This window comes from Fimicolochytrium jonesii (assembly GCF_025526975.1).
Source record: "Fimicolochytrium jonesii strain JEL569 chromosome Unknown EV422scaffold_1, whole genome shotgun sequence".
Lineage (NCBI taxonomy): Eukaryota > Fungi > Chytridiomycota > Chytridiomycetes > Spizellomycetales > Powellomycetaceae > Fimicolochytrium > Fimicolochytrium jonesii.
This window is the reverse complement of record NW_026515668.1, coordinates 2,062,187-2,077,560: the sequence shown is the minus strand read 5'-3', so window position 1 is coordinate 2,077,560 and position 15,374 is coordinate 2,062,187. Positions and strand designations below refer to the sequence as shown.

Here is a 15,374-nt window from a genome sequence, read left to right as displayed (position 1 = left end):
GGGAACAGATGGAAGAGACATGGTGGGTCGTGCGCAGGGCGTCATGCTTATATATTTTTGATTATACATATCTCTGTAAATCAGATATTGATCATACAATCTTCACGGCAAAAGATGAGCCGTTGAGGGAAGATACCCATTTGATGTGAAATGAATGTCACGAATGCTTTCAGTCTTGAGGTGCCTAGCCTACGCCTAGGGGAACTGAACAGACGCCAGAATCTGCAATCCCTATGCATGTCTGCTCTACATGTAATTTTACACCTTACGCCCCTACTTGAAATCCGCAGTGTTGGACGGATACTCAAACTGCGTCAATGGCACAAACGTCTCCTTGATTGTGCGCGGCGAGACCCATCGAAGCAGGTTCCTACGAAACATCCCAAAAAAAAAAATTAAGAAAATCCAACCATCAGCTTTCCCCACTCCACAAAAGAGAAAAATCAAAAAAAGTCTAAAATCGAGCAAAAAAAAAAACTTACAATGCACTCCCGGCTTTATCATTCGTCCCGGACCCCCTCCCCCCGCCGAACGCCTGCTGCCCAACAACAGCGCCCGTGGACTTGTCGTTGATGTAGAAGTTGCCTGCGGCGTGGCGGAGGATGTTGGCGCCTTTGATGATTGCGGTGCGGTCTTGGGCGAATCTGCGTGGAAGAACGCGGGGTGTGTGAGTGTGTGCGTGAGGGATGTGTGTGGGGGTGATGGGGTTGGAGGGGGAACTTACAGGGCGCCGGTGAGGGCGTAGGTGGTTGTTTGTTCTGCGACTTTCAACTGTACCGAAATGAAATGGAATGCATGTGTCAGTTTGAATTGTGGGGGGCATGTATTCTGATGAAAATGTGATGGTCGATCATGGGAACTCACAGTCTCCTCGTACTGGTCAGCCGGGTACACATAGACTGTAACGACCGGTCCGAACAGCTCTTCCTTCATGGTTGTCGAGTGCGGGTTCTCGGTTATCACGACGGTGGGTTCGATGTAGTATCCGCGGTCCTTGACAGCTGGGAAGAGTGGGGAGATGATATGAGGAATTTCTGGTCTCCGGCCACTGCACCTGCACAGGACTTCCAAATTGCGTTAGCTTACCATTCCCGCCGATAAGGATCTTGGTCTTGGGCTCCTTGCCCGTCTTGATGTTTTCGAGGTATTTGGAGATCTTGTCGAATGAGTGCTCGTTGATGACAGGTCCGACGAAGTTTGTAAAGTCTAGACAGACCCAATAGGGACTTCAAGTATCAACACATGTATACGCTCCCACGTCCGAACGCGATGAACATACCGTCAACCGGACCCTGCTTGATCTTCCTTATCTCCTGGACCAGGTTTGTTCGGAATTCGTCCCATAGGTTGTCGGGCACGTAGACGCTGGAAATCCGAGAGATGAAATCGATCAGCCTTTGCGCACTTTCCCTCAGGGTGAAGGAAGCCAAGCTTACCGAGAGGTTGCACTACACTTCTGCCCACTGTATTCAAACGCACCACGAATGGTTTGTAACGCGGCGGACCGGACGTCTGCGCTCTTGTGCAGGAAATGCATGTTCTTGCCACCCGTCTCGCCAACTGTATGGAGGTGTCAGGATCAGCGCATATTCGCGAGAATAGAGGTCGTTTGCTCTGGCTTACCTATCCGGGGATACGATTTATACTTGTCGATGTTTGTGCCGATCTGTTTCCAAAGGTTCTTGAACACGCCCGTGCTACCAGTGAAGTGCAAGCCAGCAAAGTCCGGGTGGTCGAAGCATTCCTGAAGGAAGCGGGACGCATCAGCACCGCATTTCCAACGGGAGTAGGTCGCCGTACGCGCTATACCTTCGCAATAGACTCCGCGTCTCCAGGCACGAACTGAATCACACCATCAGGCAAACCAGCCTCCTTCAAGATCTGGAACACGAGGTAGTTGCTGTACATAGCCATCGGCGACGGCTTCCACAGCACCACATTGCCCATCAAAGCAGGTGCGCTGACGAGGTTCCCTCCAATAGCAGTGAAGTTGAACGGCGAGTACGCCAACACGAACCCCTCCAGCGGCCTATACTCCATCCTGTTCCACACGGTGGGACTGTTCTTGACCGGCTGGTCGGCGTAGATCTGCGCCGCAAAGTAGCAGTTGAACCGCCAGAAATCGCATAGCTCAGCAGCGGCGTCGATCTCCGCCTGCCATGCGTTCTTCCCCTGCCCCAGCATGGTGGCGGCCATCACCTCGTAGCGGTACTTCCCAGCCAACAGGTCAGCTGCCTTCAGGAATATAGCAGCGCGATCGTTGAACGGCATCGCCTCCCATTCTGGTTTGACCTTCAGCGCTGTCTCGATGGCTTTCTTCAGGGTCGCTGGGTCCGTCTCGCTGAATGTCGCGAGCTTCGTGCTGTGTTCGAAGGGGACGCTTTGGGTCTGCACCTTTTTTGTGTGAATGTGTTCGCCGTTTACGACTACGGGGACCTGGAAGGGACCTTGGTTTTGCAGTTTGGACCGCATTGATGCGAGCGCTTCCTGGAGCTTCACTCTGTCTACACTGCCAGGTGCATAGTCGCGCTATGATGGATGAAAGAGCATAGTCAACCATCAACAACCATCAACCATCAATCAACCATCAACCATCAACAACCATCAACCATCAATCAACCATCAACCATCAACGACCATCAACCATCAATCAACCATCAACCAGCAACCCATCAACCCATCAACCCATCAACCCATCATTCCACCAACCCACCAACGGATCAACCCATCAACCCATCAGCTTATCAACATGCAACGGATGGTTGAACGATATCCTGCTCGCTCCGCGTCGACGAGGATGTTATCCCCTTCCCTCGCGAACCTCAAGCATTCCTGGGCGCCGCTGTCGCTCGCTTCCTCGTCCTTACCATATCCTCATTGCGCACTTCAGGAAGCGTAAAAGCGCCTAGTTGGGGAGTTTGCAAGCTGCTGATGGCGCGGGCCCCTCCTCTGACATCACCACTCGTTCGGAAGGGTGATGTGGCGAGGAGCGCTGGGCGGAGGAGAGTGGCGGCTGCAGCGGTGGGGCGGGTTGCCAAAGCGCACCGAGCTGATCTACAAAGGAAGTGCATTTCTGTTCGGAGTGTGTGCTTGCTGGTTGGTGAGGAGAAGAGTCCCAAGCCTCAAGCGGCTTCCGTTTTGTTTCCTGGGTTCTGTTTTTTTTTTTTCGAAAGTGGGAAACGCGGGGACGGGGGCGAGAGTCATCGGACTGAGCGTATGTTTGTTGCTGGGCGAACGCGTTAGGTCACAAGGACTGACCTCAACTGACTGATGAGTGAGTGAGTGAGGGACTGCTGATGGTACGCGGCAGAGAAGGGCCTGCTAGTAGGGTTAATTATGGCACGGGAAGGAAGCCGCCCACGTTGAGCGACAAACACTTGACATTTGACAGCGAGCGTCATCATCATCAGGCCTCCTTGCTTGCTTGCTTGCTTGCTTGCTCCTCGACCAGAAACGTGGGAAAAAACCCCCCGCCCCACCCCCAGGCACACTCGTTCAACCAGATGCCCAAATAACAACATCGCTGCCATCGCTATACTCGCTGTTCCACGTGTTGCGCCGGATATACCCAAGCATATGTAAAGAAACCTTCGCGCTCCACGATTGTCTTCTGTCTGTCCCGTCTTTTCCTCTGTCAGTTTTGTTGGAAGTTCGCAATTCGTTTTCGGAGCGAGGTTGTTGTTAGCGAGAAAGACATGACAACGATACCGTGGAGAAGGCGGTTGCTCAAGCGGCGGTCGCCGTCGTTGAAAGACTACACATATGCCTCTCTGTCACGGCCACCAGCGAACACTTCATCTTCCGACGACCAACGCACAGCACACCCTCATTGCTCAGTTGACCGGCACAACCCTTACCCCGGAAGACGACTCCGTTCGGCAACGCGGACCTTCTCCCTCCTCCTCATAGCTGCCATAATATCATGTGCCGTCCTACCCGCAAACACCGCGACCAGCATACACCGCAAGGACGCCGAAGACCACCAACTGTCGGAAGCTCAAGTCATGCAGCTCGAGGACGAGACCCGACACCACCAGCTCTCAAGCCTCAATCTCCCCGTCTCGAACCGGAAACTCATCTTGAACAAGTACGCACCACTAGTATTCCTGCATCCACGAGACAGGTGGCGGCCAGCGGATCCCGCATATGTGTTCAGCAAGTCGAAGCTGGACGAGTATAACCGCACTGTGCTCATACCGGAGGAGTTGTGGCATGGGAACGAGGTGGCGGAGAGTGCGACCGTGCAGGCGAATATTGTCGGCCAGGTGGTGCAGATGGGACCACATGGGAAGACCTATCTGCAGGTTTGCATCGTGTCCAGTCGACGAAACCTTGATACCTCTCCCCCTCCGCTGGGGCCCAACTGACGTCCCTTTCTGCGATAGTACTGGTTCTTCTACCCGGTGAACGGATGTCAGGGATTCCGGATATCATTATGGAGTGGGCTACGGTCGTTCGTTAAAGAGCGAGCAGAAAACTTTGAATGGTGCAAAATGGCGTATCACAATGGGTGAGTAACATTTGCCGTACTCTCACGCTATTCCATGATCTGCTGAGCTTACCAACCTGCTTCTTCTTACAGAGACTGGTAAGTGTGTCCAACCACGCGGCAATCTATCGAAGAGAAAATGAACGCGTATTTGTGCGGCGATAGGGAGCATATAACGGTCCAACTGAACGATACATGGGATGGGAACTCGGAACAGAGCATACCACCAATACGAGCAGTACGTCATGGAAGACCTTCACATTTACATGTTGACGGTTGAACTAATCGCCCACCTGTTGGGGATCCCCCAGGTAGCCTTCTCCCAACACGCCGGCTCCGAATGGGTCTACCTCCCCGACCTCGCCTTCACCGGCACCCATCCGCACGTCTACTCCGCCCTCAACTCCCACGCCAACTACCCCACCGAAGGCACCCACAAAAACCGCGATGACACCTTCGGCTTTGTCTCCCGCATCTCCCCTTTACTGACCCTCGGCGCCGTGCAATGGATCCAGATCGCCGATGTCGCGGACCTCAGCTCCGATCTGTTCTTGTTTGAGGAGCCAATTGGGAAGAGATTCCAGAGGTTTATTAGTTGGATGACGTGGACGGGGGAGGTGTATGATTGGACGGATAAGAGTGATTGGAGCGAATGGGCGAGGTATTCGGGGTTTTGGGGCGCGGAGGTCGATCAGACGACGATTTTGCAGCCGCCGCCGGGGGTGACGGCTGCGAGACAGTTGCATTGGAGTACCACGGTGGGTTCGAGTGCCGGCATGGCCTTAACAGTGTATTCGGATTGGCATACTGATCCACGCAATTCGCAAATGGGATCCAACAGATAGCCCAAAAGCTCGGCATCCTCAACAAATTCGTCCGCAAACACGAACGCGGTCCAAAAGGCCCACGGCAGCATCGGACATGGTATACGCTCGACCAACCGCCGCGCAACATCGACTAAACGGGGGCCACGTCTCGTCCTGATAACCCCCGGGGTGAATTTCAACTGGCAGGGAAATGGAAGTAGTATCAGGATACAACGGCACCCCTTATCTAGACCGCTTCTTTGACTAGATGACTAGATAAGTAGACAGAAAGAAAAAAGGAGCAGCGGGTGGGATATGGTGGCGAAAGGGGTTCTTAATTAGAGATGTCCAGGTGTATCGAGGCAGGGCTACTATACTACCTACCTAGCACTGATAACTGCCCTCCAGCTAACATTCCGTTTCTACATACGCCAAACCTCCAAATCCGCCCCACTAGCCGTCCACACCGCCCCATCACTTTCCCCACTATCCGTGAACGAAGGCTGGAATCTGACGACGGTGCGGCCTGCTGGTTTCCCTCCTTGAGCTCCCTGAGGAGGGCCTGGGGCGATAGTTTGGGACAGGAGGGCGCCGGTGCGGAGGGACCAGGCGCGGATGTGTGTGTCTTCGCCGGCTGCGAGGAAAGAAGAAAATGAGGCGTTTGGCAAGAGGAAGTGAAATGCACGGGGGAGGGGACCAAAAACGCCACTCTCGGAAGTTATGTGGGCAGGAACCTTACGTGCGACAATGACATGTTGACCCTCATCGACGGCGAAATTAAGCATCAAATGTGAATTGACTTGGCCCGCGAAGGAGAGGATGGGTGTGGCGTGGTTGCGCAGGTCCCACATGTGCGTCTAAATTTCGGCCATGGAAAAGAATGTCAGTTTATGCCCCGCCCGGAAAGGGTGTGCTGAACAGTCCCAAAGCCGCACACAGGCACCTACCGACCCATCGATCCCCGCCGACACCAACCTCGCCCCCTCCAGCGTCTTGAGCGCACACACAGCCGCCTGATGGGCACGCGGGAAGAACCCCGTCCCGACGTGTGATATGGCCCCGGCTGCGCCTACCGTTGTGGGTCGGTGGGTTTGGGTTTCGCGGAGGTCGAAGAGGTAGATATTGCCGTTTCTGCATCCGTTTATATTGACGTTGCCCTGGGTGTGAAAGTTCGAACAGGCCGACTGATCAGATTTCCATCGCGACAGAAACCCCCATACTACATTGCCCCCCCAGCACCCCCAGCCCACTCCTTACATTCCCCCCAAACTCCTGCGCAAGCACATGCGTCCCGTCCGGCACATTCAAGAACCGCATTACGGGATCACTTGCGCGCCCTTCCCACCCTTCCACGATCGCCGCCCTCCCCTCCGCGCCCACGCTTATAATCGTCCCGCCTCCAGACCGCGGGGCGATGGCGCTGGTGTAGGCGCTTGATCTGCGGAGGGATAGGCGGAATTCGGAGGTGGGGGGGTGCGGGATGGGGCGTGATGTCGGGTCTGAGGGTGATGGGGTGTGGAGGAAGAGTTTGTGCGCTTGGACTGTGCCCGGGCGAGCGCCGTAGCCAAGGGTGGTTGAGCTGCGGGAGGGGGATTGGTGCGTCAATAGCGTTTTTGAAAGAGGGTTGTGCATATTGAGAGAGAACTCACATGACCCTGAGTCCGTCTTCTGGAGAAGAGTTCCCGTAATGGATAGAAGATATCTGCAAGCAAGCAGTTCAGGGACTATCCACCATATGTGATATACCGAAACAGAGGCACTAACATCGGAGTCCTCATGGCTCACCAACGCAGAGTGATGCTGCTCCAAGCGCGTTCCATGTTGACGTCCCTTCGTAGGGGGCCCATATGACATCGTCCTACGATCGCACTGAATGAGCGACCGCTTTCAATGCAGGGCGACCAGCCAATGTGCTACCTGATGGTCCCATCAGTTCTGCCGATAATGGCGTGGTTCAGTGTTGGATGAAGCTGAACCGAGCGAAGAAGAGCCGATGAACAAAAAGGAGTGAAGTATGGAAAGCGCATCGAGTGCATCCACCGACCTGAAAGTCCGAGATACTGCCAGACTGCATGGTGAATCCAGTTCCCGCATACTCCCCTCCAGCATCCTTGATCACCGACCGGCGGCGCAGGTACTTCATCATCGTTTCCCACGCACGGCTGGAGGATAGAGTAGTTAGTCTTGCATGAGTCCCCGCCTCTAGTACTTCGTTGCCCATCATCTCGTACCTTGCCGTCCAGCCGGCTGGGTTGCGGGGATGTATGTTCGACTCCTTATCCCGCAGCAGGAGCGAAAAACTGCCATATACGTGATCTTGTCGACTTCGTCGCGTGAAGGATCGCTGGAAAACCAAAAGTCAATCATCCAATCACCTTCGATCGACAACGCCCCATTCGAGCGACATCCAACTCCCGCATACCTCAGTCTGATCCCTGGTCCTGAGTTCCTCTCCAACCATTCGACGCTTCTCTGCCGCCTGCTTCTCTTTGATGGCTCCGACGGTATATTCGCTAGATGAAGCTACATTCTTGTTGGCCAGTATCTTGAAATACCGGTTCTTCTCCGCGTCCTGGTGGTAATGCGTCCCCAGCCCGTCAGACGACCGCTCGTCTCCGAATTGCGACGCCTGCCTCCATGACTCACAAAGTAGTACCCTGGGATCTCCATCCTTCCACTTCCGCCCGCATCCCCGCTACTCGGCGCCTGATGTTGGGCATCAACATGCCTCTGCTGCGTATCCGTATCTGAAACGGGCCGGTCACGCCAAGCTGGACCTCGTCCGTTGTTGTGCCTGTGCTCGCCAAAGCCTCGCCGACCATTCTGCGAGTGGAAGGGACCGACGCCGGCTTGACCCCTGCCTCGCCATGGACGTCCGCCTCCGGCTCTAGCTCTGCCGCCTCGGTCTCCACGCAGGGCTCGCTGCCGGGGGTCCATGACAAGTCGACGTGCCAGGCTGATAGACCGGTCAACACGACTCTGGTCCGGTAGCTGTGAGTGGTGTACTAGCTTCTAAGCCTCCAGTGTGGCGTCGGCTTTCCCAGCAGGCGTACATATATGTACAGGTGGTTGACCGTTGATGGGCTTCTGACGCGTGTCCCGTCCAACGCGATCGAAGTAGCTGGTGGCAGTGGTGCGTGGGACGCCATTGATGACAAGCCTCTCCTCTCGTCGCTCGCTGCTTCTTCCTGCTTCTTGCTGCTCCTACACTGCTAGACGGGTCCAAACAGCATGGACGAAGAGGACGCCCTTCTACCGATCATATTCGACTAGAAGCCATCCCATAGCATCTTGACCCACTTATGCTATAATGGGAAGGCTCCTTTTCGTATTGAAGCCGGAACAGTCCACTACCCTAACCATAACCCTAACCCTAACCCTAACAGAGACAGAGCTAGCAGTCTGTCGAGTTTGCTTTCAATCCGATGAGCTATGCCTTTGATCCGGTGAGCTATGCCTTCGATCCACATTGTTGTAGCCCAATACATTGGAGATTTACGTGCGCTGCCCATATCTCCACTGTTGCTTCGGCTGCTTTGCATACCCTGCGGTCCTGTTCGAACTCCCTCAATTTGTACTCTCTCGGATGCTTTTCCCGGCGATAGTGTTTCCCCGTCTGCCTCCGCATCTGGTTGTCCTTCCTCATCCTCCGGCTCCGAGGGGGATGCTTTTGGATGCGTTGGAGTTTCCTCGGAAATCTTGTCATCCTCTAAATCCAGCTTGATCACAAGGAAGAAGAGGGCTCATAGCGACGAATACTACCCACTTCGGCGCAATGATGCACTCTTTTCCCAGTAACCCATTTCTCATATCCCCATGATCCCCCTTCCTGCTCCAGCAAATATGGTGGCTAGCCACAAACTATCGCCGCTTTCTTCGTCTACATCGACATCCTCATACAAGTCCACGGGCAAATATCGGGTGCCCACTACAGGGATGTACTGCTCTTCGTCCTCGGAGGACCACCCGTCGTCTTCATCCCATGGGGCCGATATATCAACCACACCCCCCGCCCCGTGGGCCCATCCGTCCTCCGCCACAGTCGCATCCCCAACGCTGGGCTTTCCAGTGCTTGTCTGGTTCGTGGGCCGAGTCAGGGCTGGTTTCTTCAGCGCCGGACCCGTGTCGCTAGATTCTGAGTCGTTGCTCTCATTTCGGTCATGTTTCCACGTCACAGAGCTGGGGTGACACGGCTCGGGGGTCGGCGTCGGCCGTGGGCCAGCGAAGATCGCTCTCTCTCTGGCAGCTTTGACATCTAAAATGTATTGCTTGTCATCGGGATCTAAATCTATGATTTCCTTGTTCCAACACCGATAGACATTTTGGATCGCGACGGGAATGGGCTCCACGATGAGATAGCCGCCAGAGTCGTTGTTGAGGGATGGAATCTTTATGGAACGCCGATGCGGATGGTGGCTCTCTCGGTTAATCGCAATGAGCAAATCAGCAAGTTGGGGTTCGGTCAGGTGGGCTGCTGATAGGACATTCGGGTCGTTATATGCGCGTCCGTGAAAGGAGGTGATATACGGAACACAGAGTCCCCGAACTGCCCACGCGAATGGAACAAGACTGTGCGCCCCATGGTCGTGGGTTGCATGGGATCGGTTGTGGTCCGCTCGACGAGAAGGTCGCGGGCGTGAAAGTTTGGCGAAGAGCCCCGGCCAGGCGAGGCAGCTGGGGACTCGTTGGGACGCTGGTAGCGGGAGATCCGGCTGGAGTTACTACCGTCTGAAAATTGGCGAGAACTGCTTCCGCTGATAGCCGCATCGAGTATATTCGACCAGGAACGGGAACTGTGTCTGTCATGACGAAACACCTCGGTTGCGCGGGTGAAGGAGGGAACGGCTGCGTTGCCACTTGTGTGAGATACAGTAGAGGAGGGAAAACTTACGCCTCTGCTGGATACGCTATGCCTTCAATACTGGGAGATTCTAGCAGGCAGGTGAGAAGGTGTCGGATGTCCGCATTCCACGTCGTCTGGCTCTGTGTCTGGTGAAGGAAGCTGAGGCTGAAGCTGAGGGAAGTTTCGAATTGACCGCAGGTGAGCCGCGCAAGGTTGTACAGTCTGTTGCCATAAAGCAGGTCGCACCTGGCCGTGCGCAGTCGGCCCCAGCGGTTGTTGCCTGGACAGTGACAGATCTACAGTTTACAGATTAGGGGTCCTAATACTGTGAATATTAGGATGATGGGTGAAAATGATCAGCCGCGAGGACACAGACTTTATGGCAACAGACTGTACAGTATGTGCCCAGGCCCAAATACATAATTCTTGGCCCGGTGGGAAAACTGGAACGGCCAATATCAAAGGAAGGCCATCGCTACCTCACTCATACTTACTGTACATATCCTACAATCACACTGCACATGTACATATCTACCATCCTCTCGTTCCTCCGCTGCACTCTCCTCTTCGCTTTAGCGCCGCGCTTCTTCCAGGAAATGGGCTGCAAGCCGTCGAAGCCGCTGCAGACCGTCTACCCGGGACCCACCACCGGCAACCAACAACAGCAGCAAGGACCACCTCTCTCTGTCACAGCCCCACAGGCAGAGGGGACAGCTAACGGCACGTCCACCGACTGGCCGTTCATCACTCGCTCAGGCCCCACCCTCCTCGAAAACGACAGACCCTTCCGCTTCATAACGTTCAACGTCCCGAACCTGCTTCTCATCGAAGACCGGCCAGGCCAGCAGGGAACGTTCCTCATTCCCGACACGTTCGAGCAACACGACGCTTTGTACACCATCTCCCAACTTGGTGGCCGGGTGGCACGCACTTATACGCTTGGAGTGGGCGAGAAATATCACATTACCGGCCCGCGCACATATAATGAAGAAGCGTTTGTTGCGTTGGATCATGCCCTTGCCATTGCGAGAAACGTGCGTGTGAGGCTGATTATACCGTTGATCAACAATCATTGGGGCGGGGACGATGGTGGCACATCCGACCCCAGTACTTGCGTGTTTGGAAACTACGCGGCGTTGACAAAGTTGAGGGGAAAAAAACCGTCGGCGTTCTGGAATGATGCTGAGTTGGTGGAGGATTTCAAGCATTTGATATCCTTTGTTATGAACAGGGTCAACACCGTAAACGGGATCAGGTATGTGCGGGGAATGCGCTCATCATGGTAGGCCGCGGATGTCTGACTTATTATTCAACTTCAGATACGGTGACGACCCTACGATTCTGGCTTGGCAGCTAGGCAACGAGCTAGGTGGCTGGACAGGCAACAACCCACCCGCCAGCTGGACAATCGCCATGACCCAACACATTAAATCCCTTGCACCTCGCACCCTGGTCGCAGACGGATCCATCGGCGGCAAAGACTCTAGCGCGAAGCTGAGCCGTGAAGCACTGGCCTCGTCTGCAGGCCCGGACATCTTCGTCAACCACTACTACCACGGACACGAGGACCTCAAACGCTTGCCGAAAGACGCCGCGTTGATTGGCAAGAAACACGGGAAGGTTTTCATTGTGGGAGAGTTTGGATTTGCGAACACACGAATGTATGGCTCCTTGTATGAGGATATGCTGAGGAACCCGTTGATTAGCGGGTCCTTGATGTGGAGTCTGAGGTAGGCCTCCCGACTGATGGCTTCAAGATTCAATCGCTACACACTCGTCGCTAAACCTCTCGTCTCTCGAACCGATAGGTCCCACAGCAAAGACGGCGGGTTCCTAGTGCACTCCGAAGAAGGCGGTAAATTCTGGTCCTACCACGCACCCGGCTTCGTCTTCCCCCCCAATACCCAACCGCCGCCGCACGGGTTCGGCTCCGACGAGCTAGAAGTGATGAACCAGGTCCGCCACTACGCCCTCGCCATCCAGGGTCTCAACCCGCAGACCGTGCGCCCCCCGATCCCGTTCCCCCCGCCGACGCTGTTGCCGGACATTGGAACCAACTGGATCCGGTTCAGGGGCAGTGCGTGGGCGGCGTCGTATAACATATACAGGGGGCGGCAGAGCGAGAATGGCGCGAATGGAAGGAGTGATGAGAGAAATATTGTTTGGGACCCGCAGCCGCTTGCGACGGGCGTGTCGGATGCCAAATGCAGTGGGTCGACTATTTTCCAGGACAAGACGGCGGTGCCTGGCGTGGGGTACTATTATGCGGTGCAGGGGGTTGGAACTGGAGGCGATCTGACGGCGGTGGGCCCGGCGGTGGGGCCGGTTTGGTGTTGTAACAAATGAGATGTGCGCCCCGCCATTTAGAAGTTGGGACCATTCATTCTCGAGGTGCATCATTGTGCCACTTTCTTCTGTACCATATGTTTTTGTTTTTATCCCTTTCCTCATTGTCCTTGATTCGGACTGCGGTAGAAGGACAGGCGTATGAGGTACAATACTATGAGCTTTTCTTTCTTCTGTAACGCCTTTCTCGGCAGTTGCGATCGGTCGTGGACCACAAATTTGGACGAAATGAGGCGAAAGCATCCGTTTTCCTTCAGCAGTGTCACTGTATGGCTCTTCCTGGAGAGCCAAAAACGCGATGCCTTTCCAACGACGAGCAAACCGTGAGGCAGACCAGCGCAGAGACTCCCTGTGAGATCCCTGTCCCATCTTTCAATCTTTGCCAACCGACAACCTCCGGAATCCCTCCCCCCTCGCTAAATCTTCTGATGATAAACCTGACTCGCCAAATACTCCCCCCAACTAATCCTCCCATCCCCATCCGTATCATCCTCCAACAGCGTATGATCAATCATACTCTCGACCTCCTCCAGCGGCAACCTATACTCCTTTGGCGGCAACTCGGCGGTCCCGCCCGCGGTCGTGTAGGTCTGTCGCAGCTCATGACCGTCGAGGTGGTGGTCGCCGTTGCGGTCGGAGAGAGAGAAGAAATAGAGGAGGTCTTCGTACTCGCTGGGGAGGCTGTGGTCGGGGCTGGTGTCGGTGAATGGCGGAGTGGAGGCGGAGGTGGGGGGGCTGTCGTGGAGATGCGAGCGGCCGTATTGGGCGGCGGCTGCGTAGTCGAGGTAGTTGCCGTCCACGCCGAACTTGGGCTTGTTTGCGCTTACGAATGGCCGTAGGAGGGTGAGGAGGAGGAGGAGGGTAAGAAAAGTGATGAGTGGCAGGGAGCGGAGATGGGATGTGGAGACGGAAGGCATTTTGAGTTGAGGCCTTTTTCCTTTTCGGGAACGACTGCGAACGTTGAGGCCGTCTGCATGCACGGCTGGGCGGACGGACTTGAGACTGTCTTTGTCGTCGGTGGAAGTTCGAGGTGAATTTGGATGCTGCATGACGAATGCCCGACGGAGACCGACCGACTCGCACGCGAGTCCTTGCGTCGCTCTTCCATGTGACAAACCAGCCGCGGCTTGTGGGTGGTGGGAACTTCTGAGCCTTCTGGCACAGCACTGCAACTTGCACAGGAACCCACCCCAAGATCTATCTCCCTCCCTCCTGAAACGAAACAACAACCCTTCCTCACAACACAGAATGTCCACAAAGAAACCCGTCGAGGTCGACGTCAAAAAAGCAGTCGGGTTCAAATACCCCTCCGACAAAGTCCTATACAATCGGCGGGACCTCCTCCTCTACGCAGCCGGCTTGAACTTGACCGAGTTGCGGTTCACCTACGAACTGGAGAAGAACTTCTCGGCGTTCCCTACCTACCCCATCGTTCTCCCGCTCAAGGGCGACACCCTCGATGTGAGCTCCTACGCCGAGCGCGCGGGGTTCGGGAACATCCCCGGGTTGCCGAAGATAGACTTGAACCGTTTGGTTCATGGGGAGCAGTACTACGAGTTGCTGGCTCCTTTACCGGAAGCTGGCCGCTTTGATCTGGAGTCGACGCTTACTGGAGTGTACGATGCGGGGAAGGGGATGATCTTGGATAAGGAGACGGTCATGAAGGACGCGTCTGGGAAGGCTTTGGCCAAGATGGTACGTAACCCTCTTGCCATTTTAAGTGGGGTCTGGGGGACTATGGATTCTAACCAACGCATTATATTCTACTCGCGTCATCAGGTGTCGAGTGCCTTCGTTATTGGCGCCGGTGGCTTTAATGGGTAAGGAGCTTATTGAGAACGCACCGTCAGATGGAACGTATTAACTCTCGGCATGTGTCGATGAACAAAGGCCACGTAAGCCCAAACCAGAGAATATCGTGGATGTCCCATCTCGCCAGCCTGACAGCGTCGAGGAGATCAAGACGACGCCAAACCAGGCGTTGATCTACCGTCTCTCTGGGTATGTTCTATTGCTTCTATTTCGAATTTGCGCCTCAGCGACTTCTCACACGTTTATTTCAGGGATTACAACCCTCTCCATGCAGACCCACGGATTGGGAAGAAACTCGGCATGAAGGGTGCCATCTTGCACGGTCTTTGCTTTGTAAGGTTTAGCCAGGCCATTCTGAGTGAACGGAGCGACAACTCACCGAATCTCTTGTCACAGTACGGTATCTCAGCAGCCGCCGTTCTCCAAAGCTTCGCCAACAACGAACCCTCCGCCTTCAAATCCATCTACGGACGGTTCGCGTCCCCCGTCTACCCGGGGGAGACCCTCCAGGTCAACATGTGGAAGGTTGCCGAGAAGGATGGCAAAGTTTACATTGCGTTCGTGACGAAGGTTAAGGAGAGGGATGTTGTGGTCATCAGCAATGGTACGGTTGTACTGCACAGCGGAGCTCAGAGCAAGCTTTGAGGAGATAAGAAGATGGATGTCGTCCTTTGCCGAGTGTTGCGTCGCTTTCATCACAAATGATTGTCTCAGCACTAGAAACGAGAAGCGCAACATCTGCTTGCCATCACAATGATTCTTGAATCCTTATGCCCTGCTTCTGTATATATATGGGAATCTGTGGCGACTCAGAATCTTACCCGAAAGAAAGCTGAACTCCTCGACTCCCACAAACTTCCCTGCACAACGCAAATCAATGATGGCAATGGGCCTTGCAGGGTCGTCCATACATTCCGACCCTCCCCATCGCCATGAACGATGCGTGAGTATGCAGCATTGTAAGCGCGTTTGATGGATGAGGGTCGCCGGCCGGGCTCAGTTGTCTTTGTTTGATCGGGTCGGGCAAAAAACGCCCATGCCGATCGGTTGGTCAGCATATTGTATGTATCACCACAGG

General features: G+C 54.8%; 7 protein-coding genes across 7 annotated transcripts; 3 read left to right on the top strand and 4 right to left on the bottom strand.

Annotated features, from left to right (window-relative positions):
• Positions 1 to 40: 40 nt before the first annotated feature.
• EV422DRAFT_513136 (Aldehyde/histidinol dehydrogenase) lies at positions 41 to 3,225 on the bottom strand. Its single transcript, XM_053069135.1, has 10 exons — positions 2,868 to 3,225; positions 1,810 to 2,529; positions 1,624 to 1,744; positions 1,437 to 1,560; positions 1,280 to 1,365; positions 1,087 to 1,206; positions 865 to 1,001; positions 725 to 771; positions 483 to 644; positions 41 to 370 (listed from the first exon to the last, which is right to left on the bottom strand). Exons 1-10 carry the CDS (start codon positions 3,069 to 3,071, stop codon positions 274 to 276), a joined length of 1,818 nt encoding a protein of 605 aa, XP_052930479.1. The 5' UTR covers positions 3,072 to 3,225; the 3' UTR covers positions 41 to 273.
• Positions 3,226 to 4,004: 779 nt separating this feature from the next.
• EV422DRAFT_502916 (uncharacterized protein) lies at positions 4,005 to 5,450 on the top strand (the record flags this gene model as incomplete). Its single annotated transcript, XM_053068310.1, has 6 exons — positions 4,005 to 4,304; positions 4,386 to 4,510; positions 4,583 to 4,588; positions 4,655 to 4,727; positions 4,801 to 5,247; positions 5,331 to 5,450. The coding sequence occupies 6 exons, from the start codon at positions 4,005 to 4,007 to the stop codon at positions 5,448 to 5,450; spliced, it is 1,071 nt and encodes a 356-aa protein (XP_052930478.1).
• Positions 5,451 to 5,717: 267 nt separating this feature from the next.
• On the bottom strand, positions 5,718 to 8,232 carry EV422DRAFT_502915 (WD40-repeat-containing domain protein; the record flags this gene model as incomplete). Its single annotated transcript, XM_053068309.1, has 11 exons — positions 5,718 to 5,929; positions 6,035 to 6,152; positions 6,243 to 6,452; positions 6,553 to 6,874; positions 6,945 to 6,997; positions 7,081 to 7,153; positions 7,213 to 7,265; positions 7,340 to 7,457; positions 7,527 to 7,639; positions 7,718 to 7,867; positions 7,942 to 8,232. 11 exons carry the CDS (start codon positions 8,230 to 8,232, stop codon positions 5,718 to 5,720), a joined length of 1,713 nt encoding a protein of 570 aa, XP_052930477.1.
• Positions 8,233 to 9,101: 869 nt separating this feature from the next.
• On the bottom strand, positions 9,102 to 9,877 carry EV422DRAFT_563313 (uncharacterized protein; the record flags this gene model as incomplete). The annotated part of the gene is made up of 2 exons (XM_053072051.1): positions 9,102 to 9,715; positions 9,823 to 9,877. 2 exons carry the CDS (start codon positions 9,875 to 9,877, stop codon positions 9,102 to 9,104), a joined length of 669 nt encoding a protein of 222 aa, XP_052930476.1.
• Positions 9,878 to 10,507: 630 nt separating this feature from the next.
• EV422DRAFT_513106 (glycoside hydrolase superfamily) lies at positions 10,508 to 12,642 on the top strand. Its single transcript, XM_053069134.1, has 3 exons — positions 10,508 to 11,393; positions 11,458 to 11,868; positions 11,947 to 12,642. The coding sequence occupies exons 1-3, from the start codon at positions 10,660 to 10,662 to the stop codon at positions 12,482 to 12,484; spliced, it is 1,683 nt and encodes a 560-aa protein (XP_052930475.1). The 5' UTR covers positions 10,508 to 10,659; the 3' UTR covers positions 12,485 to 12,642.
• Positions 12,643 to 13,589, bottom strand: EV422DRAFT_513105 (uncharacterized protein). Its single transcript, XM_053069133.1, has one exon. The coding sequence runs from the start codon at positions 13,531 to 13,533 to the stop codon at positions 12,901 to 12,903; it is 633 nt and encodes a 210-aa protein (XP_052930474.1). The 5' UTR covers positions 13,534 to 13,589; the 3' UTR covers positions 12,643 to 12,900.
• Positions 13,590 to 15,353, top strand: EV422DRAFT_513104 (HotDog domain-containing protein). The gene is made up of 5 exons (XM_053069132.1): positions 13,590 to 14,179; positions 14,264 to 14,304; positions 14,375 to 14,485; positions 14,548 to 14,629; positions 14,693 to 15,353. The coding sequence occupies exons 1-5, from the start codon at positions 13,733 to 13,735 to the stop codon at positions 14,939 to 14,941; spliced, it is 930 nt and encodes a 309-aa protein (XP_052930473.1). The 5' UTR covers positions 13,590 to 13,732; the 3' UTR covers positions 14,942 to 15,353.
• The last annotated feature ends 21 nt before the right edge of the window (positions 15,354 to 15,374 follow it).

Excerpts from the sequence above, each read along its gene's own strand:
- EV422DRAFT_513104 (XM_053069132.1), top strand. The coding sequence starts at position 13,733 with ATGTCCACAAAGAAACCCGTCGAGGTCGACGTCAAAAAAGCAGTCGGG. Across the intron at positions 14,180-14,263 it reads GGAAGGCTTTGGCCAAGATG|GTGTCGAGTGCCTTCGTTAT; the intron begins GTACGTAACCCT and ends TCGCGTCATCAG. Across the intron at positions 14,630-14,692 it reads TCTTGCACGGTCTTTGCTTT|TACGGTATCTCAGCAGCCGC; the intron begins GTAAGGTTTAGC and ends CTCTTGTCACAG.
- EV422DRAFT_513105 (XM_053069133.1), bottom strand. The coding sequence starts at position 13,533 with ATGCAGCATCCAAATTCACCTCGAACTTCCACCGACGACAAAGACAGT.
- EV422DRAFT_513136 (XM_053069135.1), bottom strand. The coding sequence starts at position 3,071 with ATGCACTTCCTTTGTAGATCAGCTCGGTGCGCTTTGGCAACCCGCCCC. Across the intron at positions 1,745-1,809 it reads ACGCGGAGTCTATTGCGAAG|GAATGCTTCGACCACCCGGA; the intron begins GTATAGCGCGTA and ends CGCTTCCTTCAG. Across the intron at positions 1,366-1,436 it reads AAGTGTAGTGCAACCTCTCG|CGTCTACGTGCCCGACAACC; the intron begins GTAAGCTTGGCT and ends TCGGATTTCCAG.
- EV422DRAFT_513106 (XM_053069134.1), top strand. The coding sequence starts at position 10,660 with ATGTACATATCTACCATCCTCTCGTTCCTCCGCTGCACTCTCCTCTTC. Across the intron at positions 11,394-11,457 it reads AACACCGTAAACGGGATCAG|ATACGGTGACGACCCTACGA; the intron begins GTATGTGCGGGG and ends ATTCAACTTCAG. Across the intron at positions 11,869-11,946 it reads TCCTTGATGTGGAGTCTGAG|GTCCCACAGCAAAGACGGCG; the intron begins GTAGGCCTCCCG and ends TCGAACCGATAG.